Below are 22,466 nucleotides of genomic sequence, written 5' to 3' on the forward strand. Positions count from 1 at the left end.
TATGTTTTTTTTTTTTTCTCCAAATAGTGCCGGAGGTGAATAGATACTCCTCTTGTGGTCGAGCTCAGGTTGGGAATCATCCCTGTGCCCTTGTGTTTGATGTGAGGATGAAACTGGGTGGAGCTCAGATTCATTAAGTAGCCGAGTCTTGTTATTCTTTACAGGTACTAAAAAATGAACTGTGTTTGTGAACATAATGGAATTCTTATACAGGTGATATAAGCTTCGGAATACACGTTGAGATGACTGTTTATCAGTAGTTTTATCAGGTTTGGTAAGACTTTTATCATACCCTTAATTCTAGCCAAGGTTGCTTAAATTATACAAATATAGGATATAATAAGAATATTTTGTGTTTAATCGCGTTTAATATGTTGATTAACAGTGGTGAAAATAAATACAGAGGTATTATCAGCAAAATAATCAAAAGTACATTTTATTATTACTTTATTAAATATTGGATTCATATTACTGATTAAACGTGTAAGTTTATAGAGGTGGAGATCATTTTGACTACTTTATGTAGGCCCTACTGTTGGGCAGATTTATCTTAACATTTTATCTTATTCTATATGACGACCATATGTTTTTTTATGTACAATCTTCGTATGCAGAGTTCTACTGTAAATCTAGTGAAGTAGAAGCACAGTAGCCTATGGCCTGCTGGAGTAAAATAGCATAAAATGGAAATGCTCACATAAAGTACAACTACCTTAAAAGTGTAGCCTCACTTGACATTTATTTGATTATATATTTATTTTAAGATTGTAATTACTTTTCTTGCTTCGCTTAGTTTGTAACAGACTGCGTAAAAAAAGTCCAAGGCACGAAACACATCCTCTGTGAGACCGAAGCGTCATCATGCTTCTCGACCAATCACAGCACAGAATAGTTTGACGTCCCAGGACTCTCAACTCAACCGGAAGAGTATATGTAAACAAAGTAGTTGAGATTTAGAAGTAAAGTAGACTGTTCTCTCCTAGTGTTACTGAAACAGTTTCTTGTATTCCATTTTTATAAACGATGTAATCTAATTAACGTTAGACAGACTAAGTGCTAAACCTATTGATTCAACGATCTCCGTGTGTCGACAACATAGATGGATTTCTTGCCATCTTGCTGCTAGCTAGCGTTAGCTAAACGGCTAATCTCACTGCGCTAACCATTAAGCGTTAATAAGCGACCAGCACCAATGCCTCAAGAGGGAGAGCAGTCTCTTCCCCTGGTTCGCTCCCTGAGCACTCGAATACCGATTAATGCTGTGTTTCGTAACCTCAGTCCCCGTGTCGTACGACCACTATGGATAGATTACCGCGGAGAACCCCGGGCGTACGTTGATTTACAGCCAGGAACGGGACGAGAAGTGTCGACCTTTATCGGTAAGGCTTTCCCAACATTGCAAGCTACTTATGCATACGGGGTTGCTACTTTGTCTCAGATTTGATCTACGTTTCCAGTGGTAGAAATAGTACTACAATTCTTCAAGTAGCAATACCACTGGGTAAAAATAAGAAAGTCATGGATTCTACATTTTACTTGAATAAAAGTACTGTAGTATAGTATTAGCATCGGGATATACTTAAAGTACCAAAAGTAAAAGTTGTCATTATGTAGAATTTTCCTTTTCAGAATCATGCATATTTAAATAATACACCATCATTTACAGTACAGTGCTTGAGTGGATATGCTCGCCACTGCACGTTTCCCATAATGATGAGTCATCCAGGGGCAGCATGCTGTTGGTTATTTCATAAAAAAACAAAAACAGCCCAGATTTTAACAGAAGCCTTAAATGTTATTTGTATAATAAATAATAAATAATATATATAAATAATATATATAAATAAATAAATAAAGCTCTTTTAATTTGTGAAAAAATGAAAAAAAGTCTCTGACTAAGATAAACAGCAGAGGAGGTTCTGCCCGTACTTCCATCCCAGGATGCTGACAGCAGCCACTGTGGTTTATCTGAGACAGCTGTAAACCTTAATTGAATGTTGCATTTCAGACAAAGAACACCAATTAGTGTCAGTGGACTACCAAAACGTGTGAACTGATGACATGTAGTTCAAGGCTTGCTTTTGCAGTTTAGTTTGTGAGTTGCCATTGCAATGGTATCACTTGTGGGCTGTGTAATGCACAGTCATTTTTGATAGTTATATGAATGGTTTTCCCAGGTCACCCATGGATGTTCAGAGATGCAGAGACTGATGAGCCACTGAGGGTGAACTGCAAAGAACTGTATCTTCCTAAACCAGCAGAGGGTAGACATGCTAATATCACTTTGCCAGGTAAGATTAGCCACATTAACTAAATATTATCCATTATCATGTTTAATTCATTACTGCTCACAAACAACCAACAAGAGTACATTTATTATGCACTGTGTAATAAGCCCATGTCACTGTAGACTGCACACTTAGCTAGCTAGTAAACTCCAGAATAAATCTTACTTGTGTATTTTAAAAGCCTGTCGAACTGCTGTTGATTATGGTGCTGTGATCAATTTCCAGTCTGATAGTTTAAAAGGACAAATTACAAAAATAGTACTAATAGTTTTCCACTTGCCTTTATCAGGTCATGCAGGTAGTCTTGGCTTTATTTGACAGGAATTTGAGATCTCTTGTACTGATAATTCTACCACACTGCATAAAAATATAATATAATAATAGGTGAATTGCATTTTGCTTACAGTGTTCAAAGCTTCACAAAATTACAAACAAAAAAAACCTTCAGAAATCTTTTACGGAAACACTCTTGTTTGGTTTACACAGTTTACAGCCTCAAGGATCGTGCTCTTCAGGTTATTCGGCGTCTGGTACGAGCAGAAGACTACAGGAGGTTGGAAATAGCACGGTGTCTCCATGAGGAGCTGGAAGATCTGCCCAGTGTATTGAAAGATCTCCACCGCATGAACCAGCGAGTAGAGCAGCATCTGCTGGAGAGGATTCATTGCCAGGAGGAATGAGGCATGAAACTGGATGGATAATGGTCCCGTATAGACAACAATATTAGATTCCACACTATTAGAACGCACAGAAGCCAGAATTAATGAAAGATAAGATACAACGTTGGAGTTACTTCTTGGGTGAGTGAGCAGCTGTTGCAAAGACTTCACTAGAGGTCTTACATTTGCTGCAAAGGAGTTTGATCTGCTGCCTGTCATTTTCACTCATTGGCTTTGGCAAATGTCTTCCTCTGCAGAAAAAACTGTATGTAGCATTTACCTTTTAGGACAAGGAGTGTTCAGTTAATCTTCAGTTAAATAGTATTGTTTAACCTCTAAAATGGTATTTAAGGATTTGTTTAAGGAAGGTTTATTCCTAAAAGGCAATTAGAGACATTTTAGTTATTGATGCCTATCTGATTATGTTACTGTCTACTTTATTTTGCCATATTGCCAGGTTCTGTCCTAAAATCCTATTCGATCATATGCACAAGACAGATCTTACAGTACAACTGTTTTTTTGTCATGCATACAGTGTTATAACTGCTCTTCTGTCCTAAATATCACGTTATAAAGGAGACTAAATAAAAAGTTTATAGTCACATTAGATAGGAATTTCAGAGAGATATGTGTTGTTAATATTCTTATTGGGAATGCCTGAGATAAGGTGATCTTAACCAATTCAGTTTACTGCACATCTCCTCTCAAAAAACATCTTACTTTGTTATTCTAGCAGTTTAAAGACTGAACTGTTCAGCAATCCTCATAAAGCTTTTGCTTTGGCACTTTAAATATGGAAAAGATGGAGTGATTATGGGTGTATTTCCCAAGTTGTCCTATTCTGGTGAATGTAGACTTTTTGTCAGAATATACCTACCACCATAAATGGACCGAGTCTCTCTTCTAACATTTTGTCTTGCAGCTGATTTCCTATGGTAAAAAACAAAACAATTAACATTGTCTTTGCATTTCTTAAGACTAGGCTGTAAAAAAACACTGACTAAGGAGTTTATGCTTTTGTTTTTGCCTACTTTTTAATTCTGCCTATTTTGTGCTTCTGTCACCATGTTTTAAATGTATACATTGCTGGTGTAGCTCAAAGACCTTAATTGTTTATTTGTGTAATACATAAATAAAAGATATATTTCTTAACTGGTTGAAAGCTGTGATGACTTGCTATTTTAGTTATTTGCTCAGCCACTTACAGTAAGTACAGCGATTGATTATGAACAAGTAAATTCTGACTAGTCACAAAACAAAAGTCATAAAAGTGAGACCTTATTGCTCAGAGCATATAGATGATTATTGAGAAGCTATTATGTTGGTGGAGAACTACAACATTACTACGGTTTATTTTGTAAGTGTGATGAAATGTTTCGTTTTGTCACTGCTGATTTATGATTTAGGAATATCCAGGGCTTTCCGGCACAACAAAGTTAACTGATTTTAACAACATACAACGGATTAGCATTTTAAAATCTTAAAGCAATTTCATTGTAATTATTGTAAATAAGGTTGGTACAAGCTGAATAACTTCACACAGTTGACACTTGTATAAAGCCGACTGTTTAAGGTCACAGACAAAACACAAGGATGTCCCTTTTAAGTCACAATCTGAAATTATAACCTGCTCTAGTTCAACACAGCAGGAGTACTGTTGTCAAAGTGGTTGCTAAGTGACAAAGTAACACAACCCATCTTTGTGTGTGTGAGTCGAGGTGAGCTGGCTGCAGTACTATCATGAACATGCAGACGGGAGAAAAGAAAAAAACATGGGACTCAAGTCGTTTTAGGGGAGAGAAGTAAGTACTTGGTCACTGTCGAGAGGTTTCTCTCTCACACGTCAAGTATTTGTTTTACAGCCGTGTTGCGCATGATGTCACTTCGTTGGACTGGAGGAATAAACGGTAGCTAATATTCATGATCCTTCGATTTTCTTCACCAGCATGACATTCTGGCCGAGGAGTCACCCTGTCATGTTTCCACATCTCCAGACAGACCACTGGAGCAAAATGAAAACAATGGTAAGAACAAATTAAACAAAATCCAATCTAAAGAATGGTATATAAACTTACGACACTCTTGATTAATGATAAAAACATACAACTACTTTTTAATTCTTGTGATACTATGCACAGTTATTTCCACCTAGGTTCCAGTTTATTTTGCATCAGTTCCAGCTGCCTTGTTGAAGGACAGAGGTTTGTGAAAATAACCCAATTTCACTAGGATATAATAAGAATATTTTGTTTAATCGCGTTTAATATGTTGATTAACAGTGGTGAAAATAAATACAGAGGTATTATCAGCAAAATAATCAAAAGTACATTTTATTATTACTTTATTAAATATTGGATTCATATTACTGATTAAACGTGTAAGTTTATAGAGGTGGAGATCATTTTGACTACTTTATGTAGGCCCTACTGTTGGGCAGATTTATCTTAACATTTTAGCTTATTCTATATGACGACCATATGTTTTTTTATGTACAATCTTCGTATGCAGAGTTCTACTGTAAATCTAGTGAAGTAGAAGCACAGTAGCCTATGGCCTGCTGGAGTAAAATAGCATAAAATGGAAATGCTCACATAAAGTACAACTACCTTAAAAGTGTAGCCTCACTTGACATTTATTTGATTATATATTTATTTTAAGATTGTAATTACTTTTCTTGCTTCGCTTAGTTTGTAACAGACTGCGTAAAAAAAGTCCAAGGCACGAAACACATCCTCTGTGAGACCGAAGCGTCATCATGCTTCTCGACCAATCACAGCACAGAATAGTTTGACGTCCCAAGACTCTCAACTCAACCGGAAGAGTATATGTAAACAAAGTAGTTGAGATTTAGAAGTAAAGTAGACTGTTCTCTCCTAGTGTTACTGAAACAGTTTCTTGTATTCCATTTTATAAACGATGTAATCTAATTAACGTTAGACAGACTAAGTGCTAAACCTATTGATTCAACGATCTCCGTGTGTCGACAACATAGATGGATTTCTTGCCATCTTGCTGCTAGCTAGCGTTAGCTAAACGGCTAATCTCACTGCGCTAACCATTAAGCGTTAATAAGCGACCAGCACCAATGCCTCAAGAGGGAGAGCAGTCTCTTCCCCTGGTTCGCTCCCTGAGCACTCGAATACCGATTAATGCTGTGTTTCGTAACCTCAGTCCCCGTGTCGTACGAGCACTATGGATAGATTACCGCGGAGAACCCCGGGCGTACGTTGATTTACAGCCAGGAACGCGACAACCAGAAGTGTCGACTTTTATCGGTAAGGCTTTCCCAACATTGCAAGCTACTTATGCATACGGGGTTGCTACTTTGTCTCAGATTTGATCTACGTTTCCAGTGGTAGAAATAGTACTACAATTCTTCAAGTAGCAATACCACTGGGTAAAAATAAGAAAGTCATGGATTCTACATTTTACTTGAATAAAAGTACTGTAGTATAGTATTAGCATCGGGATATACTTAAAGTACCAAAAGTAAAAGTTGTCATTATGTAGAATTTTCCTTTTCAGAATCATGCATATTTAAATAATACACCATCATTTACAGTACAGTGCTTGAGTGGATATGCTCGCCACTGCACGTTTCCCATAATGATGAGTCATCCAGGGGCAGCATGCTGTTGGTTATTTCATAAAAAAACAAAAACAGCCCAGATTTTAACAGAAGCCTTAAATGTTATTTGTATAATATTTAACAGCTCTTTTAATTTGTGAAAAAATGAAAAAAAGTCTCTGACTAAGATAAACAGCAGAGGAGGTTCTGCCCGTACTTCCATCCCAGGATGCTGACAGCAGCCACTGTGGTTTATCTGAGACAGCTGTAAACCTTAATTGAATGTTGCATTTCAGACAAAGAACACCAATTAGTGTCAGTGGACTACCAAAACGTGTGAACTGATGACATGTAGTTCAAGGCTTGCTTTTGCAGTTTAGTTTGTGAGTTGCCATTGCAATGGTATCACTTGTGGGCTGTGTAATGTACAGTCATTTTTGATAGTTATATGAATGGTTTTCCCAGGTCACCCATGGATGTTCAGAGATGCAGAGACTGATGAGCCACTGAGGGTGAACTGCAAAGAACTGTATCTTCCTAAACCAGCAGAGGGTAGACATGCTAATATCACTTTGCCAGGTAAGATTAGCCACATTAACTAAATATTATCCATTATCATGTTTAATTCATTACTGCTCACAAACAACCAACAAGAGTACATTTATTATGCACTGTGTAATAAGCCCATGTCACTGTAGACTGCACACTTAGCTAGCTAGTAAACTCCAGAATAAATCTTACTTGTGTATTTTAAAAGCCTGTCGAACTGCTGTTGATTATGGTGCTGTGATCAATTTCCAGTCTGATAGTTTAAAAGGACAAATTACAAAAATAGTACTAATAGTTTTCCACTTGCCTTTATCAGGTCATGCAGGTAGTCTTGGCTTTATTTGACAGGAATTTGAGATCTCTTGTACTGATAATTCTACCACACTGCATAAAAATATAATATAATAATAGGTGAATTGCATTTTGCTTACAGTGTTCAAAGCTTCACAAAATTACAAACAAAAAAAACCTTCAGAAATCTTTTACAGAAACACTCTTGTTTGGTTTACACAGTTTACAGCCTCAAGGATCGTGCTCTTCAGGTTATTCGGCGTCTGGTACGAGCAGAAGACTACAGGAGGTTGGAAATAGCACGGTGTCTCCATGAGGAGCTGGAAGATCTGCCCAGTGTATTGAAAGATCTCCACCGCATGAACCAGCGAGTAGAGCAGCATCTGCTGGAGAGGATTCATTGCCAGGAGGAATGAGGCATGAAACTGGATGGATAATGGTGTTGTTAATATTCTTATTGGGAATGCCTGAGATAAGGTGATCTTAACCAATTCAGTTTACTGCACATCTCCTCTCAAAAAACATCTTACTTTGTTATTCTAGCAGTTTAAAGACTGAACTGTTTAGCAATCCTCATAAAGCTTTTGCTTTGGCACTTTAAATCTGGAAAAGATGGAGTGATTATGGGTGTATTTCCCAAGTTGTCCTATTCTGGTGAATGTAGACTTTTTGTCAGAATATACCTACCACCATAAATGGACCGAGTCTCTCTTCTAACATTTTGTCTTGCAGCTGATTTCCTATGGTAAAAAACAAAACAATTAACATTGTCTTTGCATTTCTTAAGACTAGGCTGTAAAAAAACACTGACTAAGGAGTTTATGCTTTTGTTTTTGCCTACTTTTTAATTCTGCCTATTTTGTGCTTCTGTCACCATGTTTTAAATGTATACATTGCTGGTGTAGCTCAAAGACCTTAATTGTTTATTTGTGTAATACATAAATAAAAGATATATTTCTTAACTGGTTGAAAGCTGTGATGACTTGCTATTTTAGTTATTTGCTCAGCCACTTACAGTAAGTACAGCGATTGATTATGAACAAGTAAATTCTGACTAGTCACAAAACAAAAGTCATAAAAGTGAGACCTTATTGCTCAGAGCATATAGATGATTATTGAGAAGCTATTATGTTGGTGGAGAACTACAACATTACTACGGTTTATTTTGTAAGTGTGATGAAATGTTTCGTTTTGTCACTGCTGATTTATGATTTAGGAATATCCAGGGCTTTCCGGCACAACAAAGTTAACTGATTTTAACAACATACAACGGATTAGCATTTTAAAATCTTAAAGCAATTTCATTGTAATTATTGTAAATAAGGTTGGTACAAGCTGAATAACTTCACACAGTTGACACTTGTATAAAGCCGACTGTTTAAGGTCACAGACAAAACACAAGGATGTCCCTTTTAAGTCACAATCTGAAATTATAACCTGCTCTAGTTCAACACAGCAGGAGTACTGTTGTCAAAGTGGTTGCTAAGTGACAAAGTAACACAACCCATCTTTGTGTGTGTGAGTCGAGGTGAGCTGGCTGCAGTACTATCATGAACATGCAGACGGGAGAAAAGAAAAAAACATGGGACTCAAGTCGTTTTAGGGGAGAGAAGTAAGTACTTGGTCACTGTCGAGAGGTTTCTCTCTCACACGTCAAGTATTTGTTTTGCAGCCGTGTTGCGCATGATGTCACTTCGTTGGACTGGAGGAATAAACGGTAGCTAATATTCATGATCCTTCGATTTTCTTCACCAGCATGACATTCTGGCCGAGGAGTCACCCTGTCATGTTTCCACATCTCCAGACAGACCACTGGAGCAAAATGAAAACAATGGTAAGAACAAATTAAACAAAATCCAATCTAAAGAATGGTATATAAACTTACGACACTCTTGATTAATGATAAAAACATACAACTACTTTTTAATTCTTGTGATACTATGCACAGTTATTTCCACCTAGGTTCCAGTTTATTTTGCATCAGTTCCAGCTGCCTTGTTGAAGGACAGAGGTTTGTGAAAATAACCCAATTTCACAGATAATATACAACTGGGAGGTGACCAGGAGAGCACTGCCCACAGTACAGAGAGGGCAGAGAGTTCTGTACATATGTTACAAAGAAAACTGTCTTTATTTTGGCTTTATTTTACTGTATGCCCTAGTGTATGAATCACATGAAGGTGCTCTAAACCATACCCCCAGCAGCAGCCTGTTGCCTCCATTGATTCTGGATGAAACTGCAGTTAATGATCCGGTTCCCTCCATGGTGCAAGCATACGGTTGGTCCCACAGTAACAAGAGCTGTTAAAATCTCTTACTTGTTTTATTATTTGCTCCCCTGATGTTTCAATATATTTTTTTTTCTTTAGGTGTGAATCAAAATACACCAAATACCTCACCTCAAAACAAGCCCCAGTTCAGGAATGAGTTCAATGACCGTGCCAGGAGGGGCTTCTGTTACTGGGTTATTGAAAAGAAGGGCTCACCATGTAAGCACCGATCTGAACGTCACCTACACAAGAAATATCAGCTTAGTGTGACATTCACATGTACATACCCTGAATCTCTTTCATCATTACTGATCCTGCTGTTCAGACTTCTCACTGTGTACTCAACCATTACAGTTTTGAAGCTTATATTCAAAGATGACCAAGTAGCTTTTTGAGAATGTAAACAAAACACTTCTAAATGTGTAAAAATGTGTCTAAATGAGGGTTAACTATGTGTCTTGTATTTGTATTTTAATAGAATAACTAATATCACTTTACATTAGGATTGATTTCCACAGGTCAGAGGACTGACGTATCTTCATTCCTTCCTTACAGGTAAAGGATACAGCTTTGGTGCCTACAAGACATTTTTGGGATTACCAAAAGTCTAACAAAACGTGTTACTTTCATTTTTGTAACCTTCATATATTTTTTAAATCACTTAAAACCATATGATTTTGATACTCAGAGGGTATATTGTAATTCATCATCTATCACCTTACCAGATTGTGTCTACACTTAAAAAACTGTTAAGACACCATTTCCACTACCTGACGAAATTCTGTTACTGTATTTGAAGTATTAAACTTGGGAATACATTTTTTGTGTGACTGCAATAATGTGCTTAGGGTAATGTTTAAAATACCTTAACTTACTAAGGTTACATCTCATAGGGAGTTGTTAAATACATTATCTGACCCTCCACTCTATGCAAGAAGGAAATGTTCTGTTTTTTAAGTGCAGTTTTTGGCATAGGGCATGATGACCACTGTTTTAAGTTAATTTGTAGATATCTAGAAGGAAATTGAGATGTATTGAGTACACATCTTTTGTATAGTATCACTGTTCAGCATTAAATACTGCCTGTCTCACTTCTGACCACCTTTAAAAACAGGCTTAAAATTGTATATTACCTGCTGCCTTCTAAATTGTGTGTTTATCGTTTTGTTGCTATCTTGTCTTATGTCTTTATTTTCATTTTTCATAATCAGGATTCTCGCGGGTATACTTTATATTTTATTTTAATTACTATTTAAAATATTGTTTTCCTTTTATCGTTTAAATATATGCAAAGGTATAGTTAGACTATAATCTCAAGACTATAGTTTTGAGCACCAAATGACCAAACTTCATAATCATGCCAGCAAAGGCACCCCATCTTGTTTTCGCCAGAGCCATAGAGATAGTAAGTGTCTTTTACTTATAGTTTTTTTTTTTTGTTCTATGGTTCTCGCTCATTAGTCAAATCTCGTTGGTTGATCTCGCGAGACGTAGAACATGGGTTGGTTCAAATCAAACGGTCCAAACCAAACCCGAACTTTAACACCATCTAGCGGTTAATTAAACTCAAACTTGTAATTCAATCCAATATTGAACATGTCAGTGAAAATCGTCATGTTTTGATTTTGTTTTAAAATGTTGTTAGCAAGAAATTGTGTAAGTTCAATTACCGATTGGCTGACTGAACCAACGCGGATAAAGTGACATCTTCCCACGCTTCCCAACCTGCCATTTTTACTGCGCCAAGCCTGAAAAGGTAATTTGACAACTCTTAAACATTAGCTAACTCGTTAAATAAATTGTGTGCCATCTGGCTAACTAACTGACTATATGTGTGACAAAGTGTAAAGTCACAATAAAAATAACTGGCTTTTAATTGTATTTTCGTAGGCAGAACATTGAGCTACTTTTTAAATGTCGCAGTTTGAATCAGCAAGTGAAAATAGTTAATGTTAGCTAACATTAGCGCTAGCTAGCTAGTTGGCTAAAATGAAGGTGCTAGCTAACGGCCTCTTTTATTAACGTTACCAAAATCTCACCAATGACTGAAGTTTCAGCGTCTTTTCTCCTAAGGCCAGGTCTGACTGATTATTTACAGCTGCACAAAATCCCGAAAACACCAACTTATTTTAACGTTAACTGTTTGTGGTGGCACATTTCTGCAAAAACCTTAGCACCTGAAATTAATTTACACATCTTCAGGTGTATGTTAGCTAAGTTAGCTATGCTACAAAAAACTTGGTGACCATGATCTTCTGGTTGTGGCTAGAAGGGATACAGCTACATCCGGAAGTTACGCAAAATCTAATCCAATATAATTTTAGTATTTTAAACCCAGCAAACGCGTGTTCGTTCATTGGGAGTGTTTTAATCCAAACCATGATATTTTTTCTAAACTTAACTAACGTTAGTCGTTTTGGTGCCTAAACCTAGCTAACTGTCGTATCCACTTTTTCTCAGCTAAATGCCGTAGCTAGCTGTATCAGTTGGCATCCACAGTGTTGCATTACTGCCTCCTGCAGGTTTTACTCTCCCTCAGTGCCCATTCATCTTAAAGCCATCTTTCTAGTCCAGTCACTCTTAAAACAAACTAAATAACAATTTCCTTCTTTGGCCACTGTCTCCACACTCTAATATACTTTTAACATTGTCCTCTACTCGACCTATTTCCTGTAATTATTTCAACATTCCCTTTCCTGTGTACATTTTCTGAATGACACAAGGACATGCTCAACTTTTTCAGCCTTCTGGCACAAATCACAAAGACCCATTGGATGTTGCACACAATTCTTTATTATATACTCCCATATCTGCCATTTGCTCTCCTGTCCAGCAAAAACTTCCTTTTTGTGTCCTCTCTTCTAAACACGTATGCAGCACCCTTTTTGTTGGATGGTTATCTCCTGGTCTCCTTAAGTTGACCCAGTAATTGGCCACCAGCTGTTTCCGACATAACCACAATGGCATTTCTTGGTGGCCATGATGTGTTGCACCAATTTTTCTGTAATTTCACAGCAATTAAAAACTGATACAATAGACACATGGCTAACAATGTGCTATGTACAACAACAACAACAACAACATGTTTTGAGCTCAGATAATTAGATCATTAAAGTATAAGTTTGACCAGTTAAAGTATTGGTATTTCATGACTACTCAGCACCAGTAAGTTATTGAGGGTTTTCTGCAGTACTTTTTTGTGAAGGTAAGCCAGTCTGTCAGATTAACCTGCTTAGAGCAAATATAAACTGCTGGGCTTTTTTTTAACATTATCTTTTATAGTGCGTTCCATTTGTACTCGGAACTCAGATTTTTCAAGGGCAAAGTCAGAAACACGCCTCCTGACCTCGGATTTCCGAGCTCCGAACTCGTCATTCCCTGCTTCAGCTTCCAAGTTCCGAGGTAAATGGAACGCACTATTATTTTGATCCCCATTATTTGCTACTTTGGCAACAGCAGCTCTTCCTTGGGTCCATTATTCTTTGGATAATACCTGGCCCCAGGTTTTCTGTGCTGTAATTTGTTAAGGAATATTCACCTTAACATAAACAAAATATCAGCTTTATAATATCTGAAAACTAGATTTTGACTCACTGCCCCTCTTCTAAGGTAATAAAGCAAGATCATGTCAGTTGATATTGTGCTTTATTGTTGCATATTCACATACAAAGTTGGGCCCTGGGGCAGTCACCTGCTTTGCCCAGTTGGTAGTCTTGCTTTGCCAACAAGAAAACAGATCTACTAGTCAAGGTGGTGAAACATTACAGAGGTTTTAGTCTTGCATTGCCAGACCTTCCTCCACAGTGCTGCGGAGGTGAGTCTGGCTAGTCCACACAGCATTCCGGGATGGGAGAAAAACGTGCTCTGGTTTATTGGCATTTCTTTACATTTCTTTCACATACCTTTTGTACGTTCAAAAGTTGTTTTAGTCGTGCAACAGAAAACTCAGATTGGACAGATAGTCTAGCTAGCGGTCTGGATTTACCCTGCAGAGATCTGAGGAGCAGTAAACCATAGTCCTCATCAATCGACTGGAGTTTAAAATTCCACACAAAGAGAGCGGAAGGTACCGGACATCCAGCCAAAAAGAGTGAAATCCGTCGGAATTTCCGGCGGCAACAGAGCAATCCACGTCGTGGATATAGACTACCCAGTTGGTAACCCAGCCTTGGGGCCACCTCACCTGAAACAAAGACCACCTCTGCCAACATCATAAAAAAACTGATACGCCTTTATGAATATAATAGTTTGGATCTATGGAAGTACATTTACAGGATAAAGCCTGACATCCGTTGCGTCGTATCAGGCTTTGTCCCTCACCTTCCGCTTTCTGTGTGTTGGCGTTCCCTTTGCTACGGGAAACAACAACAAACTTCGAGCTAGCAAGCCACATGCTAAAGATGGCAAGTTTTGAAGAAAATTTGGATCATGCAATAAATCAGCCCTGCTTGGTTCTTTCAGTGAATGATTGTGAAGATTTACAAAGAATATGTTTACAGCATTTACTATTTAACTGAGACATTTTTGGACCGATGAGCGGGATTTCTATGGATAAATACACACGGTGATCAGTGGTAAGAGCAAATTACGTTTAACCATGTATCCAGCTAATTTAAATAGCTCACGTTACTGTATTGTGTGAACACTAAACTTCATTTAATAATTTTCATCATTCATCATCAATCATTTAATTGTTTTTTCTTTTGCGGGGTGCAAATGTTCCACCAAAACAAGTTCCTTCCCGAGACCATTTTGCAGAGCCACCGTCTCTGTGTCCGGAACTAAGGTTGCCCAAGACGATTTTGATTGGGTTAAAGAAATGCAAACAACCTGCATTTTTTTTCTCCTATCCCAGAATGTATGTGGTGGAGCCAGACCTTCCTCTACAGCGCTGTGGATATAGGTCTGGCAATGTGAGACTATAAATATAATATTAACTTCATTTGAATAGCACAAATACATAGTTACAAAATGCTTTAATAAAGGACATGCAAGACAATAAAAGTAGCCTATACAGTAAAAATGAAATCATTTAAATAATCCAAGTGAGTTAAAAGCCAGTTTGAAAAGGTGTGTTTTTAGCTGATGGAGTAAGACTAAAGGAATAACCTATAAACAAAAAGGTATTTAGCATACACCGCATGCTATATAGTTAATGAGTGCATGGTTAGCTCTTAATCTACTAACTAAATTGATCACGAGATGGGCATATCCTCTTATTGTAGATAAAAGAATACTGCATTTTTTCAAGAGTACTTGAACAGTGAGGCTTTCATGTTTTTACCTTGTTGCTTGCATGATGTACTGGATGGTCATACAGATCTGTTCATTCTTTTTCTAACTGTGTATTGGATTAGAAATCTCAGACATGGACAGCAGCAGAAAGAAGTTGACGTTTAAGTGGCGACGAACTACAATCACCTCACCCACACATCCTCAGCAGAGAGATGCTGGCTCAGGCACACCCTCTCGCTGGAATATGTCACCGAATGAAGATTCAAATACTTTGCCCCTCAGAGACTCTCCAGGACCTGATGGCCTTGGAGCACTGAGTCTGGACACTTCCAAGAGAAAAGCAGGAGTGCTCGGTGAAAGCATGTCCTCTTTTGGCAAACTTAAGCTGAGGAAGCTTTCCAGGATAAATTTGGAAAAATTCACCACTTTAGAGGTAAATAAAACCACAAGGTTGGCGGTTCGATCCCTGGCTCCTCCGGCCACATGTCAAAGTGTCCCTGAGCAAGACACTGAACCTTAAGTTGCATATGTATGTATAGCTGACCACTGCTCTTAATACTTAGGATGGGTTAAATGCAGTAATTAAGTTTTACTACATTGTGTTGTGTGTATGTGACGAATAAAGTTTTTATATTTTTATTAATGGTCTAAATATAATCTAAAGTGTTTTTGATCAAAGTTAAAGTCTCATGTGCTATTTCATGCATTGTGTTTAGTAACAAATTACTGATTCATTTTTCCGTTTGCACCATAACTATCAGGAGCAAACTATGGACAACTTATCCAGGCAGCTGGAATCCACAGAGAGCCAGCAAGTATCACCTCCACCTCACTCTTTCGTCTTGAAAAAGAAAGAGAGGACACCCGAAGAGGGATCAAAGGCTATCTACAGGAGGGCATTGATCGCAGCCATTGGCAACACAAGCACCGGAGGCAACTCTACAAAGATCCCCAGGACTTGCACTAACAGCCTGTCTTTGCCATTTGTGTCTTCACCAGTGAAGACTGAAGCGGCCAGTCCAGCATCACTTGACGGAACGGTCATAGATATAAAGTGTTCCTCGATCAAAACTGAAAATAAATTTGAAGACAACGGCACTGTCCAAGAAGAGCAGTGGTCCCCTATTCAGATGTTTGAGGACATTGAAGCCCAAGTCGACAGCTCAGAGCTAAAAACAGACGGAAGAGTAAGTTAACTAACATTTAGAAATGTATCTTTTCTTGTAGTTTTGTTTGCTTATAACTTATAAATGCTATAACAGTAGAATTTGTCTTTCTTGTCTGTGATTACATTTTGTTTTCATTTAGCTTATGTTTTCAAATTTAAAAAGAAAAATCCAAAGCGAACATAATGTTGGTACAGAAGGCAGGAAATGACGTCCGTTAAAATATTGACCATAAAATAATCATTGAAGCCATTGAGGCTTAAAAGATAAAGGAGATTGTATTTTTTCACTATTTGTTTACTTTTTCAGAGTGTTGTGCTAAAAGGAGAAGATTCACCCGAGAGATTAGTTGCTCAGGACTCTGTGTTTGTAGAAACAACCTCTCAAGACAAGTTATTTGCTACAGAAACTGGACCAGAAGCCGAGGACTGTGACTCGTCCCTCCCTGCCCTGGAGTATATCCCAGATTCTTTGACTTGTTGCTCTTCTGATAGCCAACAATGGGAAAGTCCTTCTGTGACAACCCAGGGAGATGCAACTTCCTCTCTAACCTTTTCATCCACTAATGAAACCACTGGGGCTGTCCAGGAAGTTGCTGAGGACATTGAGATGCCTTTCTCACTGTCACACAGGAAAGTTTTTGTCTCAGTCAAGCAGCCCCACCCAACAAACATGGCCCCTCCAAAGACATTCAGAGTTGAGACAGAGAGTTTCCGCTCCTCCAGCATTATGGCCTATATATCGGATCCCTTTGCTCTGCCACTACACTCAAATAGAGGAGCATTGAACCCTCACTTGAAGTCTACAACAACACGCAGGCAGTCAGATGCTGGCTCTTCCATGCGTCACCCTCCCTACTCCTCTACACAAGGTGGCACCCCTAAAAGAAGATTTTCCTTGGGGGCAGAACCTATGTGGAACAGTTACCCCTACCTGAACAATCAGGTTGGTTTCATAGACACACACTGCCATATAGACATGCTCTATGGAAAGCTTGGCTTCTGTGGGACATTCGACAGCTTTCAAAGGCAGTACCAAAGCAGCTTTCCTCCACAGTTCAGAGGCTGTATTGCCAACTTCTGCAACCCAAGACTCATGGTGAAGGAGGCCCTGTGGGAAGGTTTGCTGGCAGAAGACATGGTATGGGGGGCGTTTGGGTGCCACCCCCACTTTGCCAAAGACTACTCAAGTGTCCATGAACGCAACATACTGATGGCCATGCGGCATCCAAAAGCTGTGGCATTTGGTGAGATAGGCCTGGACTACTCCCATAAAAACTCCACTGACTCTACCAGGCAAAAAGAGGTATAATCTAGGTTGATGTGGTCTGCATCGAATAAAACTTTGTAGTTCAGTAACTGCTTAATATATTGTGTGGAATTGATTGATACTATTGTAAAATAATAATGAATGTTGTGGTCCGTGTTTTGTGTCTCTGCTTCTTTGTGAAGGTGTTTGAGCGTCAGCTGCGTTTGGCTGTGGCCATGCAGAAGCCTCTGGTGATCCACTGTCGGGACGCAGATGATGACCTGCTGGCAATCATGAAGAAATGGGTCCCGAGGGAATACAAAATTCACAGGTGTGTGTGGCGGAAAATCCTCTGATCAATTACTCATTTTACACCACAATAAAAAAAAAAAATATATATATATATATATATAATCCTTTTCGATAATAAGTATATTTTTGCTCATTTTGCCAAATCAACAAAGCTTAAAATCTTGAGGATTACAAAAGGCCTTCAAAGTGTTAACTGCATTTAATCTGTGAATTTTCTTTCTTGAATACTTCCTGATTATATGGTTTCCAGGCACTGTTTCACAAACAGTTATCCAGTGATTGAGCCCTTCCTGACAGAGTTCCCCAATCTGTATGTGGGTTTCACAGCCCTGATTACCTACTACAAGGCCACCGAGGCCCGAGATGCTGTCCGCCAGATCCCTCTGAACCGCATTGTGTTGGAGACAGATGCACCATATTTCCTGCCAAGACAGGTATGTTTTAAATTGAGGCCTAGGTAAACCAAAAAAATGCCCTAATATCATTAATGTTTGATGGTCTTTTTCCCAGTTCTTAATATTCTTAATAATTACAACTTCTTACAAATTACACATTTAACCAGCTAAATGTGTGTTGTAATTACAGCTGGGGCATCCATATTTTATTATTATTATCATATTATTATTTTATTATATTTAATTAGGGAGTAACAGGGTTCATACGTTTTGAAAAAACCTGGAAAAGTTATGGAATTTAAAAAATGCAAATTCCAGGCCTGGAAACGTTTTGGAAACATAAAAAGACCCAGAAAGTTTTGGAAAAGTCATGGAATTTTTTTTTAACACAGCATAATAATATGTGATTAATAAATGTATTTCACGTCGTCCTAACCTCAACGTTCTATTCGGGGCGCGATATTACGAATCCCACTATGAACCACATAAATTGTCATTCATTTTATTGTTAAACCTTTGAGGGTAAACTTTAACACAGATTTTTATTCTTATTGTATAATGTCGACTGACATTTTCAGGAATACATAGTCATGGAAATTTGCCAAAAAGTCATGGAAAAGTATTGGTTAAAATGCGTATGAACCCTGGAGTAAGATTGCCATTGCGGACAATAAGGTTATCGAGCAATTAATGGCAGCATTGCAAACCTCTCTATTTCTCTCTCAGTGCCTGTCTTTGCTCGAGGGGCGGGGTTGTGCTCTCACACACACTCACACTGATTCAGGCTCATTACAGCATGAGACATTTATAATGGCAGAGAGAGAGGCTCCTTGAGTAAATGCCAAGTGCTGTTATTGTTGATAGCCAAAGTTAACTAAATTAGTTATTACTTTTGAAAGCGATATTTCAATCTGCTCTGCTGCAGCAGTGAATCACACCAGCAGCAGAGGGAGGAGGGCAGAGGACAGGAGGAATGACTGATACTGACTGTAAAGGTCCAATATGTAATATATTTACTGTAATAAATCCAAAAATGACCCGTCATTAGATATTAAGGAAACATGTTAAGTTGAAATACAATTTTTCTGACAATAATACTAATGCCAGTATTTTCTCCTTTTGAAATTCCTGTTCCGTGACGGAATTTCTGTTTGTGTTTTGGCCTGTGTGTTGTTATCAACTGCCCAGTTTGATAGCCAGGCCGGGTTGCCAGATATACTGTAAAAATGTAAACCAGCGCGCTACAGCTGTAACGTCAGTACATCCATGAAATCAGCAAACAAACGAATGGGATCAACGGAGATAGATTCACCCAACCTAAAAAAAAACCAGCATGTTTCTCACATTTGCGTGACCAGAGACGTAACAAACCCCGGGTAAATATCGTTGATGTATTTGAAAGATAGAGACAGCTTAGAGCCCAAAAGGACGCCGAGTTGGCTAATTTCCTCCTGAACAGGTAAGCATTAGCTTCAGGCTAATTTATCACGGCTACAAGGGATGGGTATTTTATATAATTTCAACATTTGTGTACTCACATTGAATTATATAGCTAGAGTACCCGAGTTGGTTGCTCGCAAAAACAAATTGAGACACAGCCAGTAAAGTGATCCCGACGGTCCTGGCTAACGCTGCCATGCTAACCATGCTAACTGCTAATGTTACTGGAGGACCAGGCAAGCGGGCCACGGCTGTTTACAACGTGTAGCCTGTTCAGCGGCCGTAGCCGACAACGGTGAGTTATTTTAAGCCAAGAGAAGGGGGCTGTAAATCGGGAAGAGAGGACATTGAGTTTGCAGTGTGTTTAACGATTGTTGCCGTAATTCTAAGCCAATAAAGTGTGTTTGTCCGTCGGGTGGAGAGGACAGCGAGGATGTTGTGTTTTTAGTGGTTCCTATCATAATTCAAAGCCGGAAAATGTGTCTGTCAGTTGGGTACGGAGCTCTGCGTGAGCACGGGCTTTTATGACTGTCAATATAGCCAGCATCTAACGTTAGCTACTCCGCTGTGCTGTGAAGTAATGTCTGGCTATGCGAGACAAGCGTCTAGCAACATTGTTGTGGATGCTGCGGTCTCAGCCTGGCAACCTCCATGAACTTCGAGTCTGGGGAGGAGGGGGCGGGGGAGACGACTATCTCCAGTATTTTGAATTTGTACTGCAGTAACTATTTTAAACACTAGCTGTCAGTATTACATATTGCACCTTTAACTCCGTATTGTGGTGTCAGGAATATTATTTATTTTATTGACATTTTAGATTTGTTTCCAGTGAGATATTGAGTTTATATGGTGACTTTGCTGTTTTATATAAGGACTTTGCTTTACTTTTATTTATTTTATATTAAAAATAGATATTTTACTTAGGGCTGTCAGCATTAACGCGTTAATCGCGATGCGATTAAGGGCCGAGCATAACGCGTACATTTTTTTTAATCGCATTAATTGCATGCTTCCATTTATGAATTTATTTTACACTTCACTCGGCTTCGCGTCATGCATAACAGGCTACTATTTTGACCCTTTGCAGCACCTTTACTTATCATTAAGCTGCCATACTTCATCGTAACATATCCTGCTGCTGCAAGCTGCAGGCATGATGGAGAAAGACAGCAGAAAACACAATTCTGAATGGTGCTTTTTATTTTCCAAAACTCCTGGACAGCTCATTAGACAAGTCAAAAGCCACATGCACATTGTGTAAAGCCGAATTAAAATATCACCGAAGCACGTCAAGTTTGAGCTACCACCTACAACTAATTAACGTGACTCAGGTTGATGCTAGCGGGCTCAGGAAAAGCACTATTTTGGAGAGTGCTACTTGCCAACCTGTTGATGAAACCAAATCCCAAAAAATTACTACAGCTCTTGCGAAATGGGTAGCAACTAACTGCAGACCTGTCAGCGTCGTAGAACACTTGGGTCTTAAAGACGTACTACGGTTGGCATGTTCTGACCCGTCTTAAACACTGCCGTCGAGGGGGACAGTAGTTTCACGCATACACAGCCTGTACGACACGGAGAAAGCAGCCAAACTGGAACAGCTGCAAAGTGCTGCAAACGTTGTCTCATTAACCGGTGATCACTGGACGTCAGTGAGTAATCAACATTATTTAGGAGTTACTAAACACTATATTGACTCTGGTAAGGATAGGGATTTTTAGTTTTTTAGTTAGGTACTTGGAGGAATTGTGCAATAATGACAGATTCACACATTTTTCTTTTGTTTACAGTAAATAAATAATAAACAAATACAAATCTTAAAGTCAAGTTCATAAAGTAACTTTCTTTGCATTCATTTGATTCCCAGTCAAGATACACTGGTGAGAATTGCTTTCTATTGGTAATATGTACTTAAAAACAGTTCTGAAATGCAAAATAATACAATTTTAATCATGTGATAAAACATGCGATTAACTATAGCAATTCAGCGATTAATCGCAATTAATAAAATTCAGTTCTGTTCAGATTTTTTTTTTTTATTATTATTATTTTTTTTTTATTATATTTTTTAAAGCAATTGAAAAGGGATCGATAAGAGTAGTCGTATCGGGGTCCTGTGTAGCTCACCTGGTAGACCTTGCGCCTATATACAGAGGCTTAGTCCTCGATGCAGCGGCCACGGGTTCAATTCCAATCTGTGGCCCTTTGCTGCATGTCGTTCCCCCTCTCTCTCCCATTTGGTGTCTAAAGCTGTCCTATCTAATGAAGGCCTAAAATGCCAAAAAAAAATTATCTTAAAAAGAAAGAGCAGTTGTAACGATAAAATCCAAATAATACCCATTACTAGTTATAAGTGTGTCTCACTCTTATCAGGTGAGGAAAGATGTCTGCAAGTTTTCACATCCTGGAATGGGCATCCATACGCTGCAGGAGCTGAGCCTGCTGAAGGGGGAAGACATGGCTACGGTCCTCGCCACCATCCGAAACAACACAGTTCAACTTTATGGCGTATGATCTTCAGAGATGGTGGATAAAAAACCCTAGCAAGAAAGAGAAGTCAGAATCAACGTTTTTGGCAATGGTTTGTGACACAAACATTTTATGTGGCTTTTTGTTTTAGATTTATCAAGCCTTCATGTAGAGATGTAGGAATATGGAGGAGCAGTCTCATTTGAAACGAGTAAAAAGGAAAAAAATGACAAAGACTGGAAGGATACTGTATATTATTGTTTATCTGATTATATTTTATTCCATTGTTCAACACAGAAATTAATTCCTAAGCTTTTTTGGTGTCTAGTTTTTGCTGTGTTTACATAATGTGACATCCCTTGTTTGTTCTAATTAGTTTGGATGTTTGTCTTGTCTGGCCGCTGTGTAGTTCAGTTTGAAGCAATGGACACATATTAAAAGCCTTTAATCCTGCTTTTTTAATTCTATATGTATGGTTTGTTAAAGTTCTCATCATTAATGCATATACGTGCTGACTGAAGAGCACACGAGGATGCAAAATGGAAGAGAGTAAATACAGCGGTCTGTAATACAGCG

General features: G+C 38.4%; 4 protein-coding genes and 2 long non-coding RNA genes across 9 annotated transcripts; 5 read left to right on the forward strand and 1 right to left on the reverse strand.

Annotated features, from left to right (window-relative positions):
• Positions 1-902: 902 nt before the first annotated feature.
• Positions 903-3,941, forward strand: LOC116041674 (von Hippel-Lindau disease tumor suppressor-like). Its single transcript, XM_031287671.2, has 3 exons — positions 903-1,379; positions 2,178-2,291; positions 2,775-3,941. The coding sequence occupies exons 1-3, from the start codon at positions 1,193-1,195 to the stop codon at positions 2,966-2,968; spliced, it is 495 nt and encodes a 164-aa protein (XP_031143531.1). The 5' UTR covers positions 903-1,192; the 3' UTR covers positions 2,969-3,941.
• Positions 3,942-4,631: 690 nt separating this feature from the next.
• On the forward strand, positions 4,632-5,160 carry LOC116041675. The gene is made up of 3 exons (XR_004103006.2): positions 4,632-4,749; positions 4,893-4,971; positions 5,100-5,160. It is a non-coding gene; the product is annotated as an uncharacterized LOC116041675 (long non-coding RNA).
• A 590-nt stretch (positions 5,161-5,750) lies between these two features.
• LOC116041525 (von Hippel-Lindau disease tumor suppressor-like) lies at positions 5,751-19,394 on the forward strand. 2 transcript variants are annotated; one of them, XM_036002172.1, is made up of 4 exons: positions 5,751-6,222; positions 6,981-7,094; positions 7,578-7,799; positions 19,384-19,394. In XM_036002172.1, exons 1-3 carry the CDS (start codon positions 6,033-6,035, stop codon positions 7,769-7,771), a joined length of 498 nt encoding a protein of 165 aa, XP_035858065.1. In that variant the 5' UTR covers positions 5,751-6,032; the 3' UTR covers positions 7,772-7,799; positions 19,384-19,394. The 2 variants fall into 2 exon arrangements, with proteins under 2 accessions (XP_035858065.1, XP_035858064.1); XM_036002171.1 differs by lacking the exon at positions 19,384-19,394 and having other exon boundaries at positions 7,578-8,159.
• LOC118495264 lies at positions 8,038-12,275 on the reverse strand. 2 transcript variants are annotated; one of them, XR_004897611.1, is made up of 4 exons: positions 11,665-12,275; positions 9,755-9,867; positions 9,552-9,656; positions 8,038-9,167 (listed from the first exon to the last, which is right to left on the reverse strand). It is a non-coding gene; the product is annotated as an uncharacterized LOC118495264 (long non-coding RNA). The 2 variants fall into 2 exon arrangements; XR_004897610.1 differs by lacking the exon at positions 9,552-9,656.
• On the forward strand, positions 8,872-10,835 carry LOC118495263. 2 transcript variants are annotated; one of them, XM_036002170.1, is made up of 6 exons: positions 8,872-8,967; positions 9,111-9,189; positions 9,318-9,366; positions 9,518-9,634; positions 9,725-9,844; positions 10,181-10,835. In XM_036002170.1, exons 1-6 carry the CDS (start codon positions 8,906-8,908, stop codon positions 10,234-10,236), a joined length of 483 nt encoding a protein of 160 aa, XP_035858063.1. In that variant the 5' UTR covers positions 8,872-8,905; the 3' UTR covers positions 10,237-10,835. The 2 variants fall into 2 exon arrangements, with proteins under 2 accessions (XP_035858063.1, XP_035858062.1); XM_036002169.1 differs by lacking the exon at positions 10,181-10,835 and having other exon boundaries at positions 9,725-10,129.
• On the forward strand, positions 11,083-22,348 carry tatdn2 (TatD DNase domain containing 2). Its single transcript, XM_031287669.2, has 7 exons — positions 11,083-11,381; positions 14,983-15,293; positions 15,622-16,047; positions 16,336-17,331; positions 17,478-17,605; positions 17,837-18,020; positions 21,795-22,348. The coding sequence occupies exons 2-7, from the start codon at positions 14,994-14,996 to the stop codon at positions 21,933-21,935; spliced, it is 2,175 nt and encodes a 724-aa protein (XP_031143529.1). The 5' UTR covers positions 11,083-11,381; positions 14,983-14,993; the 3' UTR covers positions 21,936-22,348.
• The last annotated feature ends 118 nt before the right edge of the window (positions 22,349-22,466 follow it).

Source organism: Sander lucioperca, chromosome 6, assembly GCF_008315115.2.
Source record: "Sander lucioperca isolate FBNREF2018 chromosome 6, SLUC_FBN_1.2, whole genome shotgun sequence".
NCBI classification, from domain to species: domain Eukaryota; kingdom Metazoa; phylum Chordata; class Actinopteri; order Perciformes; family Percidae; genus Sander; species Sander lucioperca.

Coding starts and splice junctions, on each gene's coding strand:
- LOC116041674 (XM_031287671.2), top strand. CDS start 1,193: ATGCCTCAAGAGGGAGAGCAGTCTCTTCCCCTGGTTCGCTCCCTGAGC. Junction 1,380..2,177: donor AGAAGTGTCGACCTTTATCG/GTAAGGCTTTCC, acceptor TGGTTTTCCCAG/GTCACCCATGGATGTTCAGA. Junction 2,292..2,774: donor TGCTAATATCACTTTGCCAG/GTAAGATTAGCC, acceptor TGGTTTACACAG/TTTACAGCCTCAAGGATCGT.
- LOC116041525 (XM_036002172.1), top strand. CDS start 6,033: ATGCCTCAAGAGGGAGAGCAGTCTCTTCCCCTGGTTCGCTCCCTGAGC. Junction 6,223..6,980: donor AGAAGTGTCGACTTTTATCG/GTAAGGCTTTCC, acceptor TGGTTTTCCCAG/GTCACCCATGGATGTTCAGA. Junction 7,095..7,577: donor TGCTAATATCACTTTGCCAG/GTAAGATTAGCC, acceptor TGGTTTACACAG/TTTACAGCCTCAAGGATCGT.
- LOC118495263 (XM_036002169.1), top strand. CDS start 8,906: ATGAACATGCAGACGGGAGAAAAGAAAAAAACATGGGACTCAAGTCGT. Junction 8,968..9,110: donor AGTCGTTTTAGGGGAGAGAA/GTAAGTACTTGG, acceptor TTTCTTCACCAG/CATGACATTCTGGCCGAGGA. Junction 9,635..9,724: donor CTCCATGGTGCAAGCATACG/GTTGGTCCCACA, acceptor TTTTTTCTTTAG/GTGTGAATCAAAATACACCA.
- tatdn2 (XM_031287669.2), top strand. CDS start 14,994: ATGGACAGCAGCAGAAAGAAGTTGACGTTTAAGTGGCGACGAACTACA. Junction 15,294..15,621: donor AAAAATTCACCACTTTAGAG/GTAAATAAAACC, acceptor CATAACTATCAG/GAGCAAACTATGGACAACTT. Junction 17,606..17,836: donor AGGGAATACAAAATTCACAG/GTGTGTGTGGCG, acceptor TATGGTTTCCAG/GCACTGTTTCACAAACAGTT.